Source organism: Motacilla alba, chromosome 2, assembly GCF_015832195.1.
Source record: "Motacilla alba alba isolate MOTALB_02 chromosome 2, Motacilla_alba_V1.0_pri, whole genome shotgun sequence".
NCBI lineage: Eukaryota > Metazoa > Chordata > Aves > Passeriformes > Motacillidae > Motacilla > Motacilla alba.
The window spans coordinates 132,219,559-132,238,678 of NC_052017.1; the positions used below are offsets into that span (position 1 = coordinate 132,219,559).

The window sequence follows — 19,120 nt, forward strand, 5'->3', positions numbered from 1 at the left end:
CTTTTCCGTGTAACTTTTATATTAAAATGCAGAATATTTATGTTTCCACTGATGACATAGGACCTTTATTGAATGGTAATATCACTTATAAAACAATTAATTAATATTTTCCATATGGCAGGAACTCCCTGATTTTCTGGGTATTATTTTTGAAAAAATGGATCACTGAAATAGGTTGTTCTGCAAACAGGTTAAAAACTTCCCCCACTACTCTGTATCTGTGAATGAGGAGAATCTCTCTCCAGGAGAGATTCAATAATGACTTCTCCTGCAATATTTTCCCGAACAGGCATGCATAAGATCACTCTCCAGGGATCTGTTTTCAAAACAGTTTTAGAAACGAAATAGCTTTGGTTTCCTACTGCTCTGTCAAATTTTATCTGATTTTAAAATACACTGAAAAGAGAGAGATCTGACTGAAAGCACACATTAATCATATTTCTCTTGAGAACTTGGATTAAAAATTACTGGATAAGGGGCTCTAATTTTCTGATTCTTAGTAAAATTTTGCTTAAGATAAAGTTGAAGATACTAGCTCTTCACAGCCACGTTTTTCCTAGACCTCTAGTATTTTTTACATACAAGATAATGTTGAAACTGAGAACTGGTTTCTGTGTCATCTGTTTTCTTTGACTGAATTCTTAGAGGTGTTAGTTTGATAAAAAATACAGTGTGCGATGTTATCATCTAACAAGTTAACATAGTGCTAGTAAGACACAGAAATACAAATTTTCTTTTACTGTTTCCCTGCCTTCCTCTTTACCACCCCCCACTCCTCCCTTGGTGATTAAAGTACTAATGAGAGTCAGTGTGTACTAACATAAAAGAGAGCTAAAAGAGGGTAAGAAAAAAGCTTTCAGGTTACCACTGTGTTCAGTCTTTTGTGATTGTGTGTCCAGGCAAGGTCACTATGGCTCTCTCTTGGCTTTGTTTTGTGCTTCTCCATCTGCTGATCCAAACTCTCATTCATATTTTCCCCTGTGCATTCCCTAAGAAGTACACTCAGTATTTTTCAATGGTAAAGGTCTACTTCTGCTATGAACCAACTCTTAGCTTTCCCTCTGGGTTGTGGCTAAGCTATAAGTCTTCATTTACTTTCGAGTGCACTGCATTAATTCCATAGATAAGTTACTGACAGAATATGTGTTGCAAAAACTTCATAAAGAAACAATAATGCCTTCCTTTTATGAAATCGATTGCAGGCCATTATAGGTAAGGGAAAAGGATATAAAATATCTTTTCGTATACTCAGAAAAATTTGCTCTAGAGACATTTGCTGAGCACTAAAGCTCTAGCAACAGCTTTTTTATGTATTTGAAAATCTGTTTAAGAAGAAAAAAATATTCATTTTAGCCTTCATGTATTTGTGATTCAACAAAAAAATCATTTCCCTGGGTTCCAGAAATATTCCACAGTTTTGTGGGTTGTTTAAAATGGCATCTCATGGGGACTTTTTGGTGAGAAGCACTGTACTGAAAAGAATAATAAAGGCCTAAGTTCTGTGCAAGAACTTCATTGATATAGAAAATTCTCTTTATATTTTCAGCCCCACGTCTCCCAGAGCTTCCAGTACTGGATATTTGTTCAGATACCTACCAATTAGATGTCAGGGTAAAATTTGGATAAGTGCTGTTGTCATCAGTGTAGATTGCCATTTCTGAGGAAAGGAAAGGTCTCAGCCTGGACCACTGGTAGATCAGGTTCCCCTGGGACACCTGAAATGCTGCAGCAAACAGTTTAGATGCAGCCACATAGAGCACATTTACAGAGTCTCTAAACAAGTACAAAAGATACATTAGAATTGAATTCCATTTTATCAGTACTGATGATCTATGCCACGTAACAGTCAAGTGTTGTGTGAAATGCATATCTAGTACCTGTATTTGTTGATGCAGAGATGGAGGAAAAACCTGTGGGTGTTCATTACTGTACAATGACTGAGCTAAACCAGATTAATGAGAACATCCTTGAAATGTCTGAATGTTTAGTAATCAAAACTGGGCTTCAGACTGATGTTCTTTTCCACTCAGTAATGAATCAAGTGTCTGTTTCCCAGAGAAATATAGATTATTTGTACGTATATATGTGAGAAGAAGAAGCACACAGCACTGAGGCCAGAACTTAAATTTTCCAAACAAGAAGTGATTATATGATACATGGATGCGTTAATTCTTTGGTTTGCTTTTGCTGGTAATAAGTTTTAAGTCAATCAGTAATTAAGAGCTTGTTATTTAAAATACAATTTTGATGAGTCAAGTATTTTTACAGTGGACCAACCAAGACCCTAGAATTAAAGTTTATCCTTTTACCTCTTAAAACCAAACCCTACCTGTGTGATTAGCTGCTTTTACCCTCTAGTCTCCCAAAACCTTCCATCTGAAACCTGTCCTTTTCTGTCTTCCCCTTTTTACTCTTTGTCTGCACTGTTTATCCGTCAACTGGCTGACAGTGTCTTTACATCCAAAATGCAAAGCAGACAGATGGCCATCTCAGGAAAGAACATGACTAAGAGCACCAGCATCAGCGGGGAGATGTACACGCTGGAGAAGAATGATGGCAGCCAGTCGGACACGGCAGTGGGCACTGTTGGTGGTGGCAGCAAAAAGAGACGCTCCAGCATTGGTGCAAAGATGGTCGCCATCGTGGGGCTGTCGAGGAAGAGCCGAAGCACGTCACAACTCAGCCAAACTGGTAGGAACTAGATTTTTTTTCTCTCTCTCAAATTATCAGTTAAATGTACATAATATAATACTTATGTATTACAGTTTAATCATTTGAAGATCCTGTTGAAGTTGCCTCATCAACAATATTCTATGGAATGAAGAAAATGGTCAATTATTTCAATTTTTTCCTGCGGACATTTATTAAACTTCTTTATTTCAGCAAAGATCCTTTTCAGATTGGACCGAAGATTTTATCTTCTGCTTGCTGGAACCTGCTTAATACACTAATTCCTTACTTTTCAGCTTTTCAGGAACCAACATGAGCTGTACTTTCATCTGGGGGGATTCCTTACTGAAGGTTCTGAAGGGTCACTGAAATGCTGCAAGATGCCTTTGGTTTTGTCACAAATAGTGTTTGTGTATTTCAACATGAGGTTTTTTCACCTTTAAACATGCAACCTTATTTTGAAACAAAGCAATTTTCCTGAACAAAATGATATATTACTTTAGTGCAAATATTTTATTGTGTTTTAATTACTTTCTTTTCAGCCTACAAGCGCATTCGCCATCGGTAGAAATTTTCCTCATTTCTGTTTCTCTTCATTCAAATTGGATACTTCGATGTGCTGCCTAGGAAAAATGGAGAGTTTTTCTGCTTTGATACCTAAAGCATTTAAAATCTCACATGTTTTTTTCTATTTCTTCCTATTCTGGGGAAAATCCATATAATGCACTCTGAAAAGCTCAATGTCAAATAATGACACTGTATAGGACAAGTGTATGTTACATGGAAAAAATTTACTTGTGTTTGAATAACATTCATATAAAAGAAGCATTTAAGCAGTTTATATAAGTATGCCTATCTATCTGTCTATCTATCTATATGTATATATATATTTCAAGGTATATACAGAAGATATGTTGTATTCTCAGTATTTAAGAAAAAAATTTTGGGATGTTTTCATACAGTTCAATGTAAGTTTACAGTGCCCTGCTGTGTGAGGTCCCATCTGAAGGTCTCCATTGTGCTAACCACCGCTCAAACACAGATAAGAGATTTCTCAGTTCTTTCCAAACCAAAGTGATAAGAGTATTAATGTACAGCAAAATTGAGCAAAAAAATGATTTGCACTGTCAGAAAAAGTGGTAAATTTTTCGAGTAAACTTTCAGGGGTGTGGGTGGGATTTCAAGTACTGTAAAGAGTAGGACTAAAAAAAACAGGAAAAAAAAGAGAGGTAATAATGTGGAAGAAGGTGGGAAGCTAGACTGTGTCACTTATTGAATGCGGTACGAACAGGAGGGAATGAAGAAGAGGGGAAAGAACATCCATAGAGAAAGCCCTGAATATCATGCAGACACTGAGGACTCCATCAGTAGGCAAGCATTTGCAGAAGCCTTGTGTTTTACCAGTTCACTTACAGGTTATGGAAAGGGCAGGTTCATGTACATTTCTATTTTCTTTGAAACAAATGACAGATAAAAGATGAAGTCACCTTTAGACATATCTGGGAAATGTCTGGTTAGGCAAGAAAAAAAAATTAATCACTTGCTTAGCTGGAAATCTAAATTTTTGCCTTGTGATAGTACAGAGCTATGTAACTGTATAGATGCATTTGAATATCAAATCATATGCAATGCAATACATTACTTTTTATTATCTAATCTGGTCTCTCTTGCCATAAGAGCTATTAAATGAAGGATGTCAGCTCTTTGTACATTGCTCAAGTATGTCTCAGCACTAGAGGGAATCTGTTTTGTGTGTCTGGTCTAGATCTGATTTAAATACCACACTGTCTTTGTTATTTAGTATTTTTAAGCTGAAGTTTTTCTCTTTGTTCTATCCCTTCAGTTGCCCAATGACTGATTAGATGGTCCAGTCAGGCACAAATGTGAAATAAAACTGTCTCAAAGAGTACTCAGAGTCGTTAGACCCACTGACCTTGAGTAGGATGTTCTGACAAACTCTTGAGTGAGGAGCTCAGGAGGAGCTGCAGGACCGGCAAGGAGCCAGCACAGCTCTGGCTGGCAGCCCCTGTCCCTTGGCTGCTCCCCGGGACTGGCCTGTGCTCACGGCTGGCCTGTGCCTGGCCCTGAGCAGAGCAGCCAGAGCAGCTCCTGCTGCCATCTCCTGGAAGAGCCCCTCATGTTGGTTGGGTACGGGGATACAGGTAAGGGCTGAGGGTTGTTTTGTAGAGCTGGTACTGCACACCTGCTCCTGCTGCTCTGTTAGACAAGTGTCTCCAAGGGGCCCTGTCTGGTGGCCACATGTGGCTGCTGCTACAGGACAGCACAAGCATCGTTAATACCTGGGTCACACAAGCATTGCTGGTTGTGGTGAGCAGGCTTGTGGCCGCATGTCAGGATGAGCTGTGTGCATGGTGCTGTGTCTACAGTGACACAACGTGACGGCTTGTTGGATTGGTGAGGGTGAGGTTACACCATGAAGAAATACCTTGCATTTCTTCAGATCCCTCACAGTGAGAATGGTGAGACATCAGAACAGGTGGCCCTGTGGATGCCCCATCCCTGGAAATATCCAAGGCAAGGTTAGATGGGGCTCTGAGCAACCCAAGTGGAGGGTGTCTATGCATCCCCTGCAGGGGGATTGTAACTAAATGGTGTTTAAGGTTCCAACCCAAAGTGTTCCGTTTCCATCCGTTGGTGCATCTTATAGAAAATGTTGGACACCAGCATTGTATTATGATATCAGAGGATCAAAACTTGCCAATAAGGTTATTAACAAATTTATAAATTTCTCTGGCTTGTCTCATCATGTTCCTTTTCTCAGATGGTGGGTGCCTGCACAAGGAATCATGTATTGGTACAATCTGGAATCAAAACACTAATTTCTTGTAAGTAAAGTTTTCAGGAACTGAGAGGCAGGAGATATTCAGGTGTCAGGGCACTGGTACCACGTAGAAACTGGATTAAGTATAAAAATTTCTTAGGTATTTTCTGAAGATATTATATCATTCAATGTGATGGCTAAGTATCTCCTTACATATCAGGCTTGAAAAAGCATACGAATATCAGAAGATAACACTACTTCTGTATGAAAGTTGTGTGCTCATATGGAAATCAGTGTAGAAATATCTATCTGTATCTCTGAAGCTTTTTTCAAGTGTTTTGTAAAGTACAGTTTTACTTCAGTGGTTTTCTTCATTCATATTTTACAACTAAATCTATGCCAGAAGTTTTTCTGAAAATAGGTCATCATAACTGTTTTCAGGACTGTGTATCAGACTTACAATACGTGCTTTATAAGGTCAGTTTTAAATGCCTTTTCAAATTATATTTATAATGTTTCCTGTTATTTCATAATGCTAAGAAGTTGACACTCAAAATAGATACAGAAATTTATTTTTCATTCTGGTCTGTGTTCTTTTTCAGGTAGTAACAGTTGTTTTATGGGGAAAGAGCATGACACAAAAGTAATTTTTCTTAAGGTTGCTTTTACTTAAGACTTCAGTAAATGACAAGATTCTGAAGAGTAGAGCAGAAAGATAAATTAGAATTTATTTTATTTCTGGTTCCTGTACATTTCCAGTGCTCCAAAAATAGTTAAAGGTATACTCCACATTCTTGAGTCAAGCTATAAATTCTGGAAGCTAAAATTTAATAGGTTAGAGGAGTTTATGTTGTAATGTTCAGGTCTTGATTCCACAGGCATTCTTCCTTGTGGAAAAGATGGCTTTCTTTACTGGAGAAGATAGAATGCAAAATGCAATTAACAAGCTTAGCTATTCATATCTGGAATGAAATTGCTGGTCAGCCCTGAGGGAACTGATCAGACTTCTAGAGAGATGCAGACCTAATTCTCAGTTATATTTCATTAATGAGTAAAATCTTTGCCATCCTCTTATCATGCCATCTTAGGCATCCCTTTCAATTGACACACACTGTCTCTGGCAGGCAGATACCTGGGTGCCTTCACCTTTATTTAGCTGACGTTTCTCTTTCAGTGAGGTAAATATTCCATCTTTTCTTTAGTTAGCCAAAACCTATTGTGTTTGTAGGCTGATTATAGCCAAGAGCCAAAGCAGTTTAATGCATGTTTTCAGGATCTGGGGCACTCCATGGATCATATATAGTAAAACATCACGTGTGTATGTTGGGTCACCTGTACAGGTCCAGCGTGCTCTCAGGGACTGAGACCTGTCATGTCTTTGGGAATGTGATTACAATAGATGGAATCTATTAAAAGAGATGAAGAAAGGAAGCAACAGCAGGACTTGAGAGTGGCCAGTGCAGTAATGCCTGCAGATAAGTGTTACTATGTTTGGATAGAAATCGGTGCCCCTGTGTGTCTCTGCAGAGTGTTGCTCCAAGGTGCCGCGCTCCAGAGGGTCCTGCACACGTAAATGTAGCAGGTGGTGCTCGGGACAGCTGACCTTGCATGAACTGCACTTGCTTTGTGCCAACATGTTGCTCCATGTCACCTAAGAACCCTTGCTAGGATGCCAAATGTGGTATGAAGTTATAGGCCTGTGAAAGTAGGATTTTGAGACAGTGTTTGGAGATATTTTGACATCTTTCATAATTTTGCTGAGGTTAAACTTTGCCATGTATTATTGAAATTATAGTTCTCTATAGGAAAAGTACAAGGAGTAGTTGATTCTGTGCCAACAAAATGATGATTGATGTTGTGTGAACTCAATAGTTTTTATCAAAATGAAGCATTTCCATTTTAACAAATTCTGGAGAGGTCCCAAGTGAAAAGAGATAAAAGTATTTAGAACTGTTGATGTTTCATGGCTTCATCTTAGAAGAAATGTAAGAGAACTAGGTCTCAGAGCAAAACATTTGAGTGAGATTTTCTTTTATTTGTGTTTAAAACCAAATTTTGGATTTTGTATGGATTGAAGAGTGTTGAAACTGCAGTCTGAAGTGCTGTACTTATAAGTAGAACAGTCTCACTTATGTCTGTTAGGAACCAATGATGTAGCCTGTAGAGCAATTTCCTCAACTTATGGAATAATTGAGAAGAATCCATTGGTAATATTGGTCTTGGTATGGTATAGAACTTTTCATTTCTCAATTCAAATTGTGATTTATATAAAAATAATCTTCTACTACACATATAGTCAATGTTGTTCCTATTAGAAAGAGTGTGCTTAATCACTTGGAGTCTTGGTGACTAAAGGAGAAACTACATTTATTGCCATTGTAAGTACATTACACTTGCATCATTGTCTAAAATGAGACAGTATATGGTAAGCATACAATTTACTGAATAAAAATGTTCACATAATAGACATAATTGTTTACAATGTTTACATAATTGTTATTTTCTATCCCTAGAATTGATTTATGTGATTAAAATGGCAACTGAAATTATCATCCACTACTTTTAATTTGGAAATGTATTTTATTTTTTTTTAAACAATATATATAATACATGCAATTTGTAACAAGCCATTTGTTTGGGGGTTCATTTCCTCTGCTATTCCAGAGACAGACTGCTAATGTAATAGATTGCTTAATGTGTAGTATTACACTTGCATCAATATTCTTGATGTGTAATCTGATTTACTTTCAAAATTAACACATAATGCATTGATAGAAATGTAGGATTAGCAGTTGACAAGAGATTAGGGCATATTTATCTTACTCATTAGTTGAGAATTGTGAACTGAATCCTTTACCAAAGAGAAAGAACTATTGTAATGAATACATTACCAAGAGCATTAATCAGCTTTTACTAAATAAGCTCTGAAAAGTATGCTAATAAATAAAGTGACTCTAATTGCAAATTAAAAAGGCTTTAAAATGTCATTAAATTCTGTTGTTTTTCTCTACATGTAGGAAAAAAACTAGGAAAGGAGATGTGGCAGTGAAAAATTTATGCAGCTCTCCTTAACAGATTTTCTGTAGAGGAAGTAGGTGTGTGTTTGAGTCTTCACATGTTCACAAAGCTTTTCTGAGAGATGAATGCAGTGAAAACAAACATAGAGTTGGGATGCCAGAACTGAACTCCAGCCAATGCTAGCTGTGATCTTACAGAAGTCCTCTGGAAGACATTTCTCACACACAAGGTGTGGGAGACACCTTACACCATATATGAGGAGAAATTCCAGGCAAATGAGAAGGAAGCCCTATGGTAAAACTAGGGAGTAAGAATAAAAGACTTAATTTTAGGAAAAAAGGTGCAGATCATGTACACCAACTGAGCCATACTGCCTCAGTCACAAATAACTCATCAAACTTTTCTGTAATACAGTTATCAACTCAGTGAGGTACACACCTGTAAGATTTCCATCTGCCTGTGGCAGAAGTAGAACTAATCCCCCTAGCTGTAGGCATTTGTGATATTAAAAATACTTACTTATGATTTAAAAAATGGTTTTCTGCATTTCTTTACTAAAAAGAAAGTTTCTTATATTACTACTTGAACTCATTAATAAGGGAAACAAAAGGGGAAAGTTCTAAGTGAAAGCAGAACATTTAGCTTGACCTTCCTCAAGATTCTTTTCTTTCCATAATTCAAAGAATAATAGAGAGAAATGTAGGGTGATATTTCCTGGTAAGAATACAGCTTAACTATTTTTATTTTTCAGAGTGGAAGAATTCTCATAAGATCTCTGCTAAAAAAATATACATGTCATAAAAAAACCCAAACTATAAAGCTGTTTTATTTCTGTTTTTGCAGTAAACAAGATTTGGGGTTTTTTGTGTTGTTACATAAGGAAAAATTTACGCTTTCCTTAAGAAAGTTTCCATTTAGAAACTCCTTTTGGGATTTTTTAATCCCTTAGTTAACATGTGATATAATATATGAAAATTTCTTGTTCATTATTTTGTGAAAGAGGGCTCTGATTTCAGTCTACTGAAACTTGAGAGTCGGAAAAAAAGAACTTTATAGGGCAGTCTCATACTTCGGCAGTTATTCAGTTTTCACTTTGCCTGAAAAGTCTGCGATATTTATCTGTAGTTCCAGTTCTGTGTATATATGTAGTTTATACTTCAAGGAAGAAAATTCAGTTGGGTTTTTTTCCTCAGTTTAAATGATATCTCTAGTTTTGTCAATTTCACACACAGCCACCTCCATGAATATTCTTTGTGTTGTTCTAGAAGGACAATATTAATCTATCCATTGCCTGGTGAACCATCATCACTAAATAGCATTGGGCTGTGAAGAGAGATTTACTTCAGATCTCCAAAGGCCAGCAGGAAAAGGGCTGTAGTACTTTGCTGTTGAACAGTTATCAGAGACATGGTTTGCACACCAAAAAAAAAAAAAAATCAGTTATATTTACAGATTCATTAGAGCTGCATATTTTTTTAATTTAACATTTCATAATAATACAGGATTTCTTTCTTTGTACTTAAATGGAATGCAGTATTAAATGTCTTTTGGCAAGTTGTATCTTAATATTAAACTTATGTCTTTAACACTACCCATGCTATCAATGCTATTAATACCCCTTTGATAAATGGAATTCTCTTTCTAAGGATAGAAGTGAATTTATAGAATAATTACCTGAAATTAAAAAAGTCATGAAAATAGCCTCAAAACAAGAGGTGGTAATAGAGGCATGCTATGCAGACTAATTCAGAACAGCTCTCTGGCCCTGACTGGTATCCAAGTTACATGGACATTGCTGTGTCAGAGAAGTTCATTTAACTGCACTCTCCTGTTGCCCATTCCAGCTGCTGCTGGGTCTGCCTTATAACACAACAATCCCTGGTCTCTGTAGGAAAAAATGGGGAGGGAAAAGTTACAGAACTGCTGCTTTTAAACACCCCATGGGATGTACAGCCTGTGGGAAATCATGCAGGTGCTGAGAATACAGTTGTGCTATTCATATTTCCAGGTCCTTTGTGTATAATGAACTGGGCTATGACACAGAGTGCACCTCCAGGCTCTTTAGACTGGCTTTGTCTTCCATGGAACAAATGTGATGATACTAACAGTATCTGAAACTAACAGTAAGCTCTTAACAGAGAACTCTACACGAGAAATTATATTAACAGAGTAATTTAAAATTATTGAAGTGTACCATTGATAAATACATAGGCAACCATTTGATCGGGAAGCTGAACCTTTTGCTCACAATCAAGACACCCTAACTATTACCTTCCATTCAAGTCTCTTATCCATGCTTTATTTGTTATACTGGGTCTTCCTTTTTCTTTTTTTGGGTGCTAGCAAAAACTTCAGTTTGCAAAACAGTGCATCACAGGTATGTGCCAGATCGTGTATGCCAGGTATGATCCAAGAAACTGGGAAATATTTTATTTTCCTTCAGCAAGGGAGGGGCTCTGCACACGGATCTCCAATCACAGATACATGTTGGTTAGTTGCAATATGAGACAGACATTTGGTCTCTGCTTCTCTAGACACAAAATAAAATAAAGCAGCAGTCAAAACTAAATTTCTTGAGCCAAGTTCTGCAGCTGCATTTTTAAAAGCTTGCCAGATCTGTCCCTGAGGCAGAATGTGCAGGACCTGTGTTTTCTGAAAGCTCATGTGTAGGGCCCTGCCATCTCCATGGTGGCAAGTCAGTTGTTTCTCAGCTAGTATAGAATCAAAATTAGAAGGGAAATTAGGATAAAAATACTGAATTTGAGGACCTTTTTTTTTTTTACTTTGGAATGAGATGACTGATTCCTGTGCATTTTTGGAGCTTGAATCCAAGACTTAACTGTTTTTCAACCATATATGATTTTGCAGTATGTATAGAGATGTGAGACAAGTACAGGGGAGGATAAGAAAAGAACAGAAAAGAGAAATTGCTTGAGACCACCAGAAATCAATGGAGTGCCATAATATAAACCTAAAACTTGTCAATTTTCTACTTTCATTTTAACACATCGAAAAGGATTTTGTGAATTTTTTTTCCTGTCCTTCTGGATTGCACATTGGGCTTCTTAACTATGCTAATGGAGAATTCCAGGTTAAAGTTTAATTTTTTTTTAAATTTGAGAAAGTAAAACACATCCTTATACTTTACAAATACCAAATGCTTTGGCAGTGGATACTAAGGAAACGGATAAATTAAAGACATCCTAAGTGCATCTAAATTAAGTGGAAACATGAGAATCTAGCTCAAGGAGTGCAGTGGCAAACTGTGTATTTTTCATGCAGTATTTTATATTCTGGTAGTTTACAACTGAGGAATTCTTCCACATATTATTCATAAATATCAGTACAGGTTTTGCTATTGCCTTTTGAGTATTGCTTGAACAAAGTCATACAATTTTCTCTAATACTGTTAGGCATATGTGACTTCAGTTAAACTTGCTTTTTATGCTCAGGGAGCCAAAATTTGTCATGGAGAACATTTCATAAAAGGACAAAAACATTTAAGTTGTTTGCAAACCATTTGTAATGTAGTCTATCTAGGAAAAGTTGAATTGCCTCTTAACAAATGCAAAAAACCCTTTTTTTTCTTATCACCTAAATAATTTGTGCATGGTTCTTTGTCTACCTATATAAGATAAACAGATCCTTTGGAAGATATTTTTAGAAACCTTTAAGCAAAACATAGTTTCCTTAACGGTGGGCTGTCCTTTTATATATATATAATATATAATATATAATATATAATATATAATATATAATATATAATATATAATATATTATATATTATATATTATATATTATATATTATATATTATATATGAATATACAAATATATTTTTTATATATATACATTTAGGAGGTATTTCTGTGCTTGCAAGTGCTTGTGTGAATGACATTCAATTTTTTATTGTCATGATCATTTAATTTCATGAAATGTTAAACCATTTATGTTTTCTTATACTAATTAAATCTCTGCTCCAAAAGTTACAATCAGATTTTATTCATTTTTGTAACTGTAGTACTCTAATATTTTGGGTTTGCCCTTGTCTGGTTAGAATTTGGTGCCAGCAAAAATTATTTTTAGCTCAGTCTATGAAATCATGTTGAGACTTAATTGAAAATATTCACAGTAATAAGTACTGTTCTTGTTACTATTTGCTGCAGTAAGACCTGTCAAGAACAAATTTGTACTGTGAAGGAAAAATTACTTCCCTCTGATTAACTATATTAATTAATAGTTACCAGCATTACGGATTTTTTCATAAGGTGGATGTCTTTAATATTTTTTAAAATTTTAAATTAATGCAATATCTTTGGCATAACCTGCAGTGTTAAGGCACTACCAATTTAAATATTTATGAAGAAAAGATAACATAGTAGCATATTAAAAAAAACAAAGCTAAGTTCTATAGAAACTTTCTATTTTAGATGTCCTAAAATTTGTGACTTACATGTTCTAGCAAGGCAATATTCTACATTTTTTTCAATACAGCGTAGAAATATGCTATGATATATGAACATCACAGAAATACCATTGAATTTGAAGATCTAGGGAGAAGCATTGCCTGCTTCACCAAAGCATTCTTCTTCTTGAACAGGACAAAGAACTTCTCCCTGCTACCAGCTGTATTGCCTTGTTCTGTCACTCTTTCCCAGCTGCTATGCCCTCTTGTTTCACTAGCAGTGCTGAGCTCCGGCTGTTCTTGGACCTACCTACAAAGCAAGCATGTGGTTCGTTCCTTGGTTGAGTCTGTAGGTAACTGAAAAATTTCTGGTCCTAATCTCTGTATGCCATGAGTTGCAATAGTGACTGAAAATCGAGCTCCTTTCCAGAGGATGAAAATAAAATTGGTTTGTATGAATCTGCATAACTTGAAGGAAGAAAAACATTTAGGTGGACTTTTTATTGTTTGTCTGCTTTACGGACATTCTGATTTTATTTCCGATATTGATTTTATTTCCGAGCTTGAATATTATTTATGTATGTTGGAAATTAGTTACATACAGTGATTACTAAAAAGCATATGAGTAGCTCCACTTAAGTTAGTAGTTAATTTGAGGAAATCTGACTCTCACACAGGGGAGGAAGAGGTGAATCCACTTTTCACACACAAGCAACCCTGTTTCTCTTCTGCTCTCTTTCTTTGGTAAGAGCACTAAGGGACAAGAATTAGTTGAATCTTCTTCATCTCTGTCACTGCTGCCATTGCTATGCTTTGTGGTTTAACTTCACCACCCAGTCAATAGCCAAAGTCATGTCTTCATCAGGAGAAATACAGAAATGCAAGGAAGCTTAGAAAATTAATTGCAGTCAATAACTTGCAGTTTTCTTGCAGTATATAATGCACATGAAGGTCTGGACAGAACAGTTCCCTGTTCCAAACCATCAGTGGCTGGAGACCATTTTGCCACAGGGGTTACCTTTAAAAGCAGCACTTCTCAGCAGTGTGCAGGCTGAGAGCCTCCTCACATTCTGTTACTGCACTGCCAAAGCCAGGTGCCAGCAGCTGGTAGCCCTCAGAGGTCAGGCTGCCTGGAATTACACTGATCAATCATTTCAGCAGCTTTCCTGTGAAGTCTTAAGCGCTCAGTGCTCAGTAGAAGTCATTAACTTGCATGCCTTTTGCTATTCCATTTAAGCAAATGCTTTCATGCAGCGTGTTGGCTGATTATAGGAATTGTTGAACAGAACCCTACTGGGAAAAGAATTCTTTGCAATTTTGAAATGAATTTTTTTCAGATGGTAAAAGCTGGATCCTGGATTTTACAGCTATGCTTGTCTTTTCTCAGTGGGGACATGAATGTAAGCATGTGCCAGTTTTGTCCAAGTTGCATATTCTAACCCCTTCAGGATTAAGAAAGAAAATTTTTGCCATTTGATTTGACCTTAGTGCCATCCGATACTCATCTGGCACTGGAAGGTAGGCAGTATACATGGAAAGGAACCTGAAGGTCTCCTTCTGCAAAGACCTCTAAAGCTCTCAATCTTATGATCATTTAAGGTTTTATCTGTAAGGATAAATAAAATTATCACAGTCTCTGGTATTTTAAACATAGCCTGAGAAAATTATTTTTGTGCAGTCACCCCTACATGATAGAGGATTAATTTGTCTGCATGCACTGTCCATAACTCCTTACAATTTTATAATGCCTTGGTTGATTTCATCTACATATGAATAAGTAGACCACAAAAATAAATAACTTGAGGAGAATAAGGTAGATGGCAGAGTGCTCATAATAAATACCTACATATAAATCCTATTGCAGCCTCTATTTTCACTTTTTTTATTCTGATTTATAGCTTTGTGTTTCCTAATTCTTTTCTTTTACACACGCACACACACACTCATATATATATAAGTCACACACTCATATATATATGTGTGGACAGGATAGAAGTGGCCAAAATCACAGTCAGCGATTACACAGGTAAAAATCATTAAAATCCTTGAACTTATTTTCCATTTAAATTTCTGGCATATCACCAAGAAATCTGTTTCCATATGAAATTACTTTGTAGGCAGTTAGTTAGCCATTTGCAGCTAATTTAAGCTCCTTCCCTTTAGCAGAGTTAATCGTGTTTTCCAGTTCCACCTTCAGCCCATCAACTCCTGTTTTTTCTCTCTCTCTTATCCTGACTTATGGCATGTCTGTCCAGTGTTTAAACACCAAAGATGCCAACATATTTGGTTGCTTTTTTGTTTTCAGCACAGATAGTTTGGATGTCACCAACAGTAAGAATCCTTGACATGATATCAGATATGAAAAAAGTGACCTCTTAGGAATTTTCTATACTTTCGAAAAAAAGTCTTAATAATTAAAAATATTAAGAAGAAACTTTTCTGTTCTGTGAAAACAGGTCTTAAGATGTGGGCCCTAAATCAGTATGAAGGGAAGTTGCTAATATGGTGGGATAATACTGGGATCAAAGGAAGGCAGCGAGGTAAAAGTGTTCAGGTCCAGGCTGAAGGGCTCAGGGTCGGTGGCTGGTGGCAGGGAGCCTGTTGAAAAGACTTTCAGCAAAGATGAGCCACAGTCTGAGAGCAGCAGTGATTGATGAGGATGAACCACAGCAGGAGGCAGCAATGTGGACTTTAATGTGAGAGAAAGTCAAGAGGTGAGGGAAGTGGAGTATGGAGAAATTCAGCAATTGTAGCAGTGAAAGAGGGAGAAGAAGGCACACACAGGAGGGGACTAAATGACAGCATGGCTCTGGCTGCACATTAGAGTGTGGGAATCAGGAACAAGGCAGTTGGAGGAAGACTAGCAGCTGGGAAAAATTGTAGCAAAAGACAAAAGCTTTTGTGAAGGACAATTGTGTAGGACAGTTTGGAGTGACCAGGCCAGTCCTGAGAAAGCAGAGTACATGAGCAACTCAGAGAGCAATTATTTTTCTTTCCACAGTGTTATGCTTTCTTCTTCCCCATTCCTTGTAAAACTTAATTAGCTTTATGCTGCTGTTTGGGCTCAGTAAAAATATTTACATATGGTTAATGTATCCCCAGTTGGTTTTAATAGTAATTATTAAATAATTAATATTAAAGTAAACTTAATAATGAAAAAGTGTTGTTTTGTTTCTAATAAGCAAAAACAGTAGTTGAAAATCACTGCTTTGTTGGGGACAGAAAATGAGATTATAGTTTCACAAAGCCATCCTCACTTAACACATTAAAAAATAAGAAATTATCTTTTATTGTTAAATTCTCTTTTTATTTTGATTTATAATTTCATCTGGATTTTTGTGTTACCTTAAGATGATTCTGAGGTGTTTTTTGAAATATCTCTTTTAATTTTATAATGAAAAATAGAAAATGCTTGATAACTTGAAAAAAAATTAGATTCAGCAGTCTCAAAGCATACCTGATTTAAATGTTTGAGTGGTACACACTTCTGTCACGGATTTCTAATGAATACACATATATACACACATATGTATTCTCTGCGTACATATTGTTTTATTTCTTTCTGATTTCAGTTTTTCTACAAATATTAGAAGCATTGGAGGCTACATCTCTCATTGGAACAATAAGGTCACGTCTCTTATTCAGCCTACAGCAGTTCTTGTTCAAACCTTCAGGTCCATGGAGGTCTCTGAGCTCCCTCCCACACGCCCCCTCTCCCGTGGGACACGAGCTGAGCAAATGGTGACTGGCACAGTCCAGCCTCAGCTCGGGCTTCTTGGTTTCATTTAACCCCTAGGAAGCTAATACCTCTATCTACCATGGATGTAAATGAAAAGGTTTCATGGGTTGAACAGTTAGAGAATGCCCTCATAGGCAGACAGGTAACTGTGTGAGAACCTTTTACTAGGGGTTACCGAGGAATTACAGCTCTGGCTTCTGTGCTGGGCAGCTGCAGCACTGGGCACTGCTGAGTTCTTGGTGCATCAGGACAGGATAACCAATATTGGTGGCAAACTTCAGTCCTAAAAACTTCAAACTTCAGTGAGTTTTTCTCACTGTCACCATCACTTTTCACTTCTGGGCTGAGCACAGAATTGCCAGCTGAATGTGTGAGTTGGCTCGGGTGCTTAGTCATGGAGTTTGAAATGTCTTTCTGAGGGACTATGCCATGAAATGGTTTCTGAGCCAAATTTAAAGCCAAATGTATGTAAGTGAAGACAGTAAATTAATGTCTTCCTTACACAACAATTAGTAGTATATTGTAGAAAGGCTGAGTTATTTTTAAAAATTCAGTTGGTGCAACATACAGTAACTAACAGCTTCATGCTGATAGAGTTTTTGTTCCTTTCCTGAATGGGCTTCCTGAGAGTATACAAGCTGGCCCTGGCATTGGCAGTGGGTAGCTGGATTAAGAGATTTTTCTGTTTCTAATTTCTGTAATTTTCTTGATGAAAAGTGATATATTCTATATATGTGATAGATATTATTCTTACTCACCTCCACTTCCATCTTCCAAACTGAGACATGATGAGAAAGTCACCATGTAACAGTGCCTATGCTTGTGCTTTCTCTGGAAGCCAAGCAATAGCTTAATTTCTGACTCATCCATGCAAATTCATTTGCACCGTGGTAGTTCTTCAGTTCATTTTGCAATAAATTGGCACTAAAAGGGTATAGGATTTTTTTTCTTCTAGTCTGTCATGAGACAGCTTCAGGGACCATCTACTGATCAATCTCCATATGCAGTTCATATGCAAAATTTAATACATTTCGATCATGAGTGTAGAAGGCCATGAAGTGCTCCAAGAAAGAAAACTGAGGTTTACATGAAGGCATGGAAATGATTTCTTAATGGTGACTATTACTTCCACCCACTCTTTAGCAGATTGAAAACACACCAAAGCTTTGTTTTGCAAAAGCCTAAGCCGGAAGAAGATCAGTTGAAAGAATGACTGAAATTAAATTAAATTGATTTAAATTACATTAAATTAAAGACTTCACCATTGATTATTCCTGGAGCTGTATTTTCCTGTTACTTCCTTCAGGACTTAATTGTAGATCCTTGCTTATTTTCATAAGTGCAGAGTACTTATTTTTATTAGGACGGAATAGGACAGACACAGGAATGATGAGACTTGATATTCGGCAAAAAGAGATTAGTTTTAGTAGAGAAAATTACAAACAATTAATTTTTTAAGGCAAGCACTATTTTACAGTAACACTGTTTCCCAGAGTAGTCAAGTTCTATTGTTGTACTGTGGAGTTCTGCGCTGTATACACAGCTCTGTCCTGCAGCCCAGCATGTTTTGGTTTCTCCTGTCTGTCAGCAAACCCTCATGCACTTGGTAGTTAAAAATAATTTTTCCTACCTACTGCTCTGACAGACTTTCTTCCTTTTTATGTCTGTAAATTTAAACTCAGTGTCCTGAATTTCAACATCCCTCATGATTCACCCTCTTGTCCTAACTGAGTTTTGCTCCTCATCAAGTTACTTCTTTTCCTTTCACTCTCACAGCTAAGCTAGATGCACAGATAGAATTTAGACTGAAGAAAAACTAGAAAATTACGTTCACAACTGTGGGTAGACCATGGCAAGGACTGTATTATCAATACCTATTTATACATAATTTTGGAGTAAGTTCCTTTGCTCCATTACAAAAAACAACCTTGCATATTTATAAACTAGGCAAATTATCTCTATTTTAGGTAAAAATCTCTCTTTTACAGTTTAAGGCCCTCAGGTTTGGGTTACATGGTTTTTCAGTGGCTAGAAAACAATGGAGCATGTGAACAAAGTGTTTTGTCTCCATTAAAAAAAAGAGGGGAAATGAAGAAGGTTTATTGTGGGAAAAGAAGACAATTGTTCTCTCTCTCACTCTGTTTACATATATATGTACACCACTACACGTCATGGAAAAAATATTTAGATTATTATAGTTCAACAAGGCAGGTAAGGTGAACATTCAGAAAAGAAATTTTGGGAAGATACTCGTTCAGTGATGGAGAAATTAATATAAGGTTGTCAGACAGGGTAGAGCTCAGTGAAATTAACTTTTATTAGAAGATTAGTCCTATGCATGGTTGATATGTAGAGTGTACTGACTGCCTAAATTATTCTGCCTAGCCTGCAGCTCTGTTATTTCATTGGCCCCCCAGCTGTCTTGACAGAAATGTGGTGTTCTGCACACTTGGTGCTTTTCCCACTTCCTGAATGAATGTTGAACCTTCATTCATATCATCTGATGAG

General features: G+C 36.7%; 1 protein-coding gene across 50 annotated transcripts in view; it reads left to right on the forward strand.

Annotated features, from left to right (window-relative positions):
• The window catches only part of RIMS2 (regulating synaptic membrane exocytosis 2), a 456,016-nt gene that overhangs the window by 399,430 nt on the left and 37,466 nt on the right, over window positions 1-19,120 (forward strand). For 42 of the 50 annotated variants that reach the window (XM_038164024.1, XM_038164200.1, XM_038164243.1 and 39 more), the window contains one exon: window positions 2,474-2,691. In XM_038164024.1, the coding sequence (XP_038019952.1) occupies window positions 2,474-2,691 (218 nt within the window). Of the gene's footprint in view, window positions 1-2,449; window positions 2,692-19,120 lie in introns of all 50 variants that reach the window. The other 8 variants (XM_038164450.1, XM_038164252.1, XM_038164290.1 and 5 more) reach the window with 2 other exon arrangements.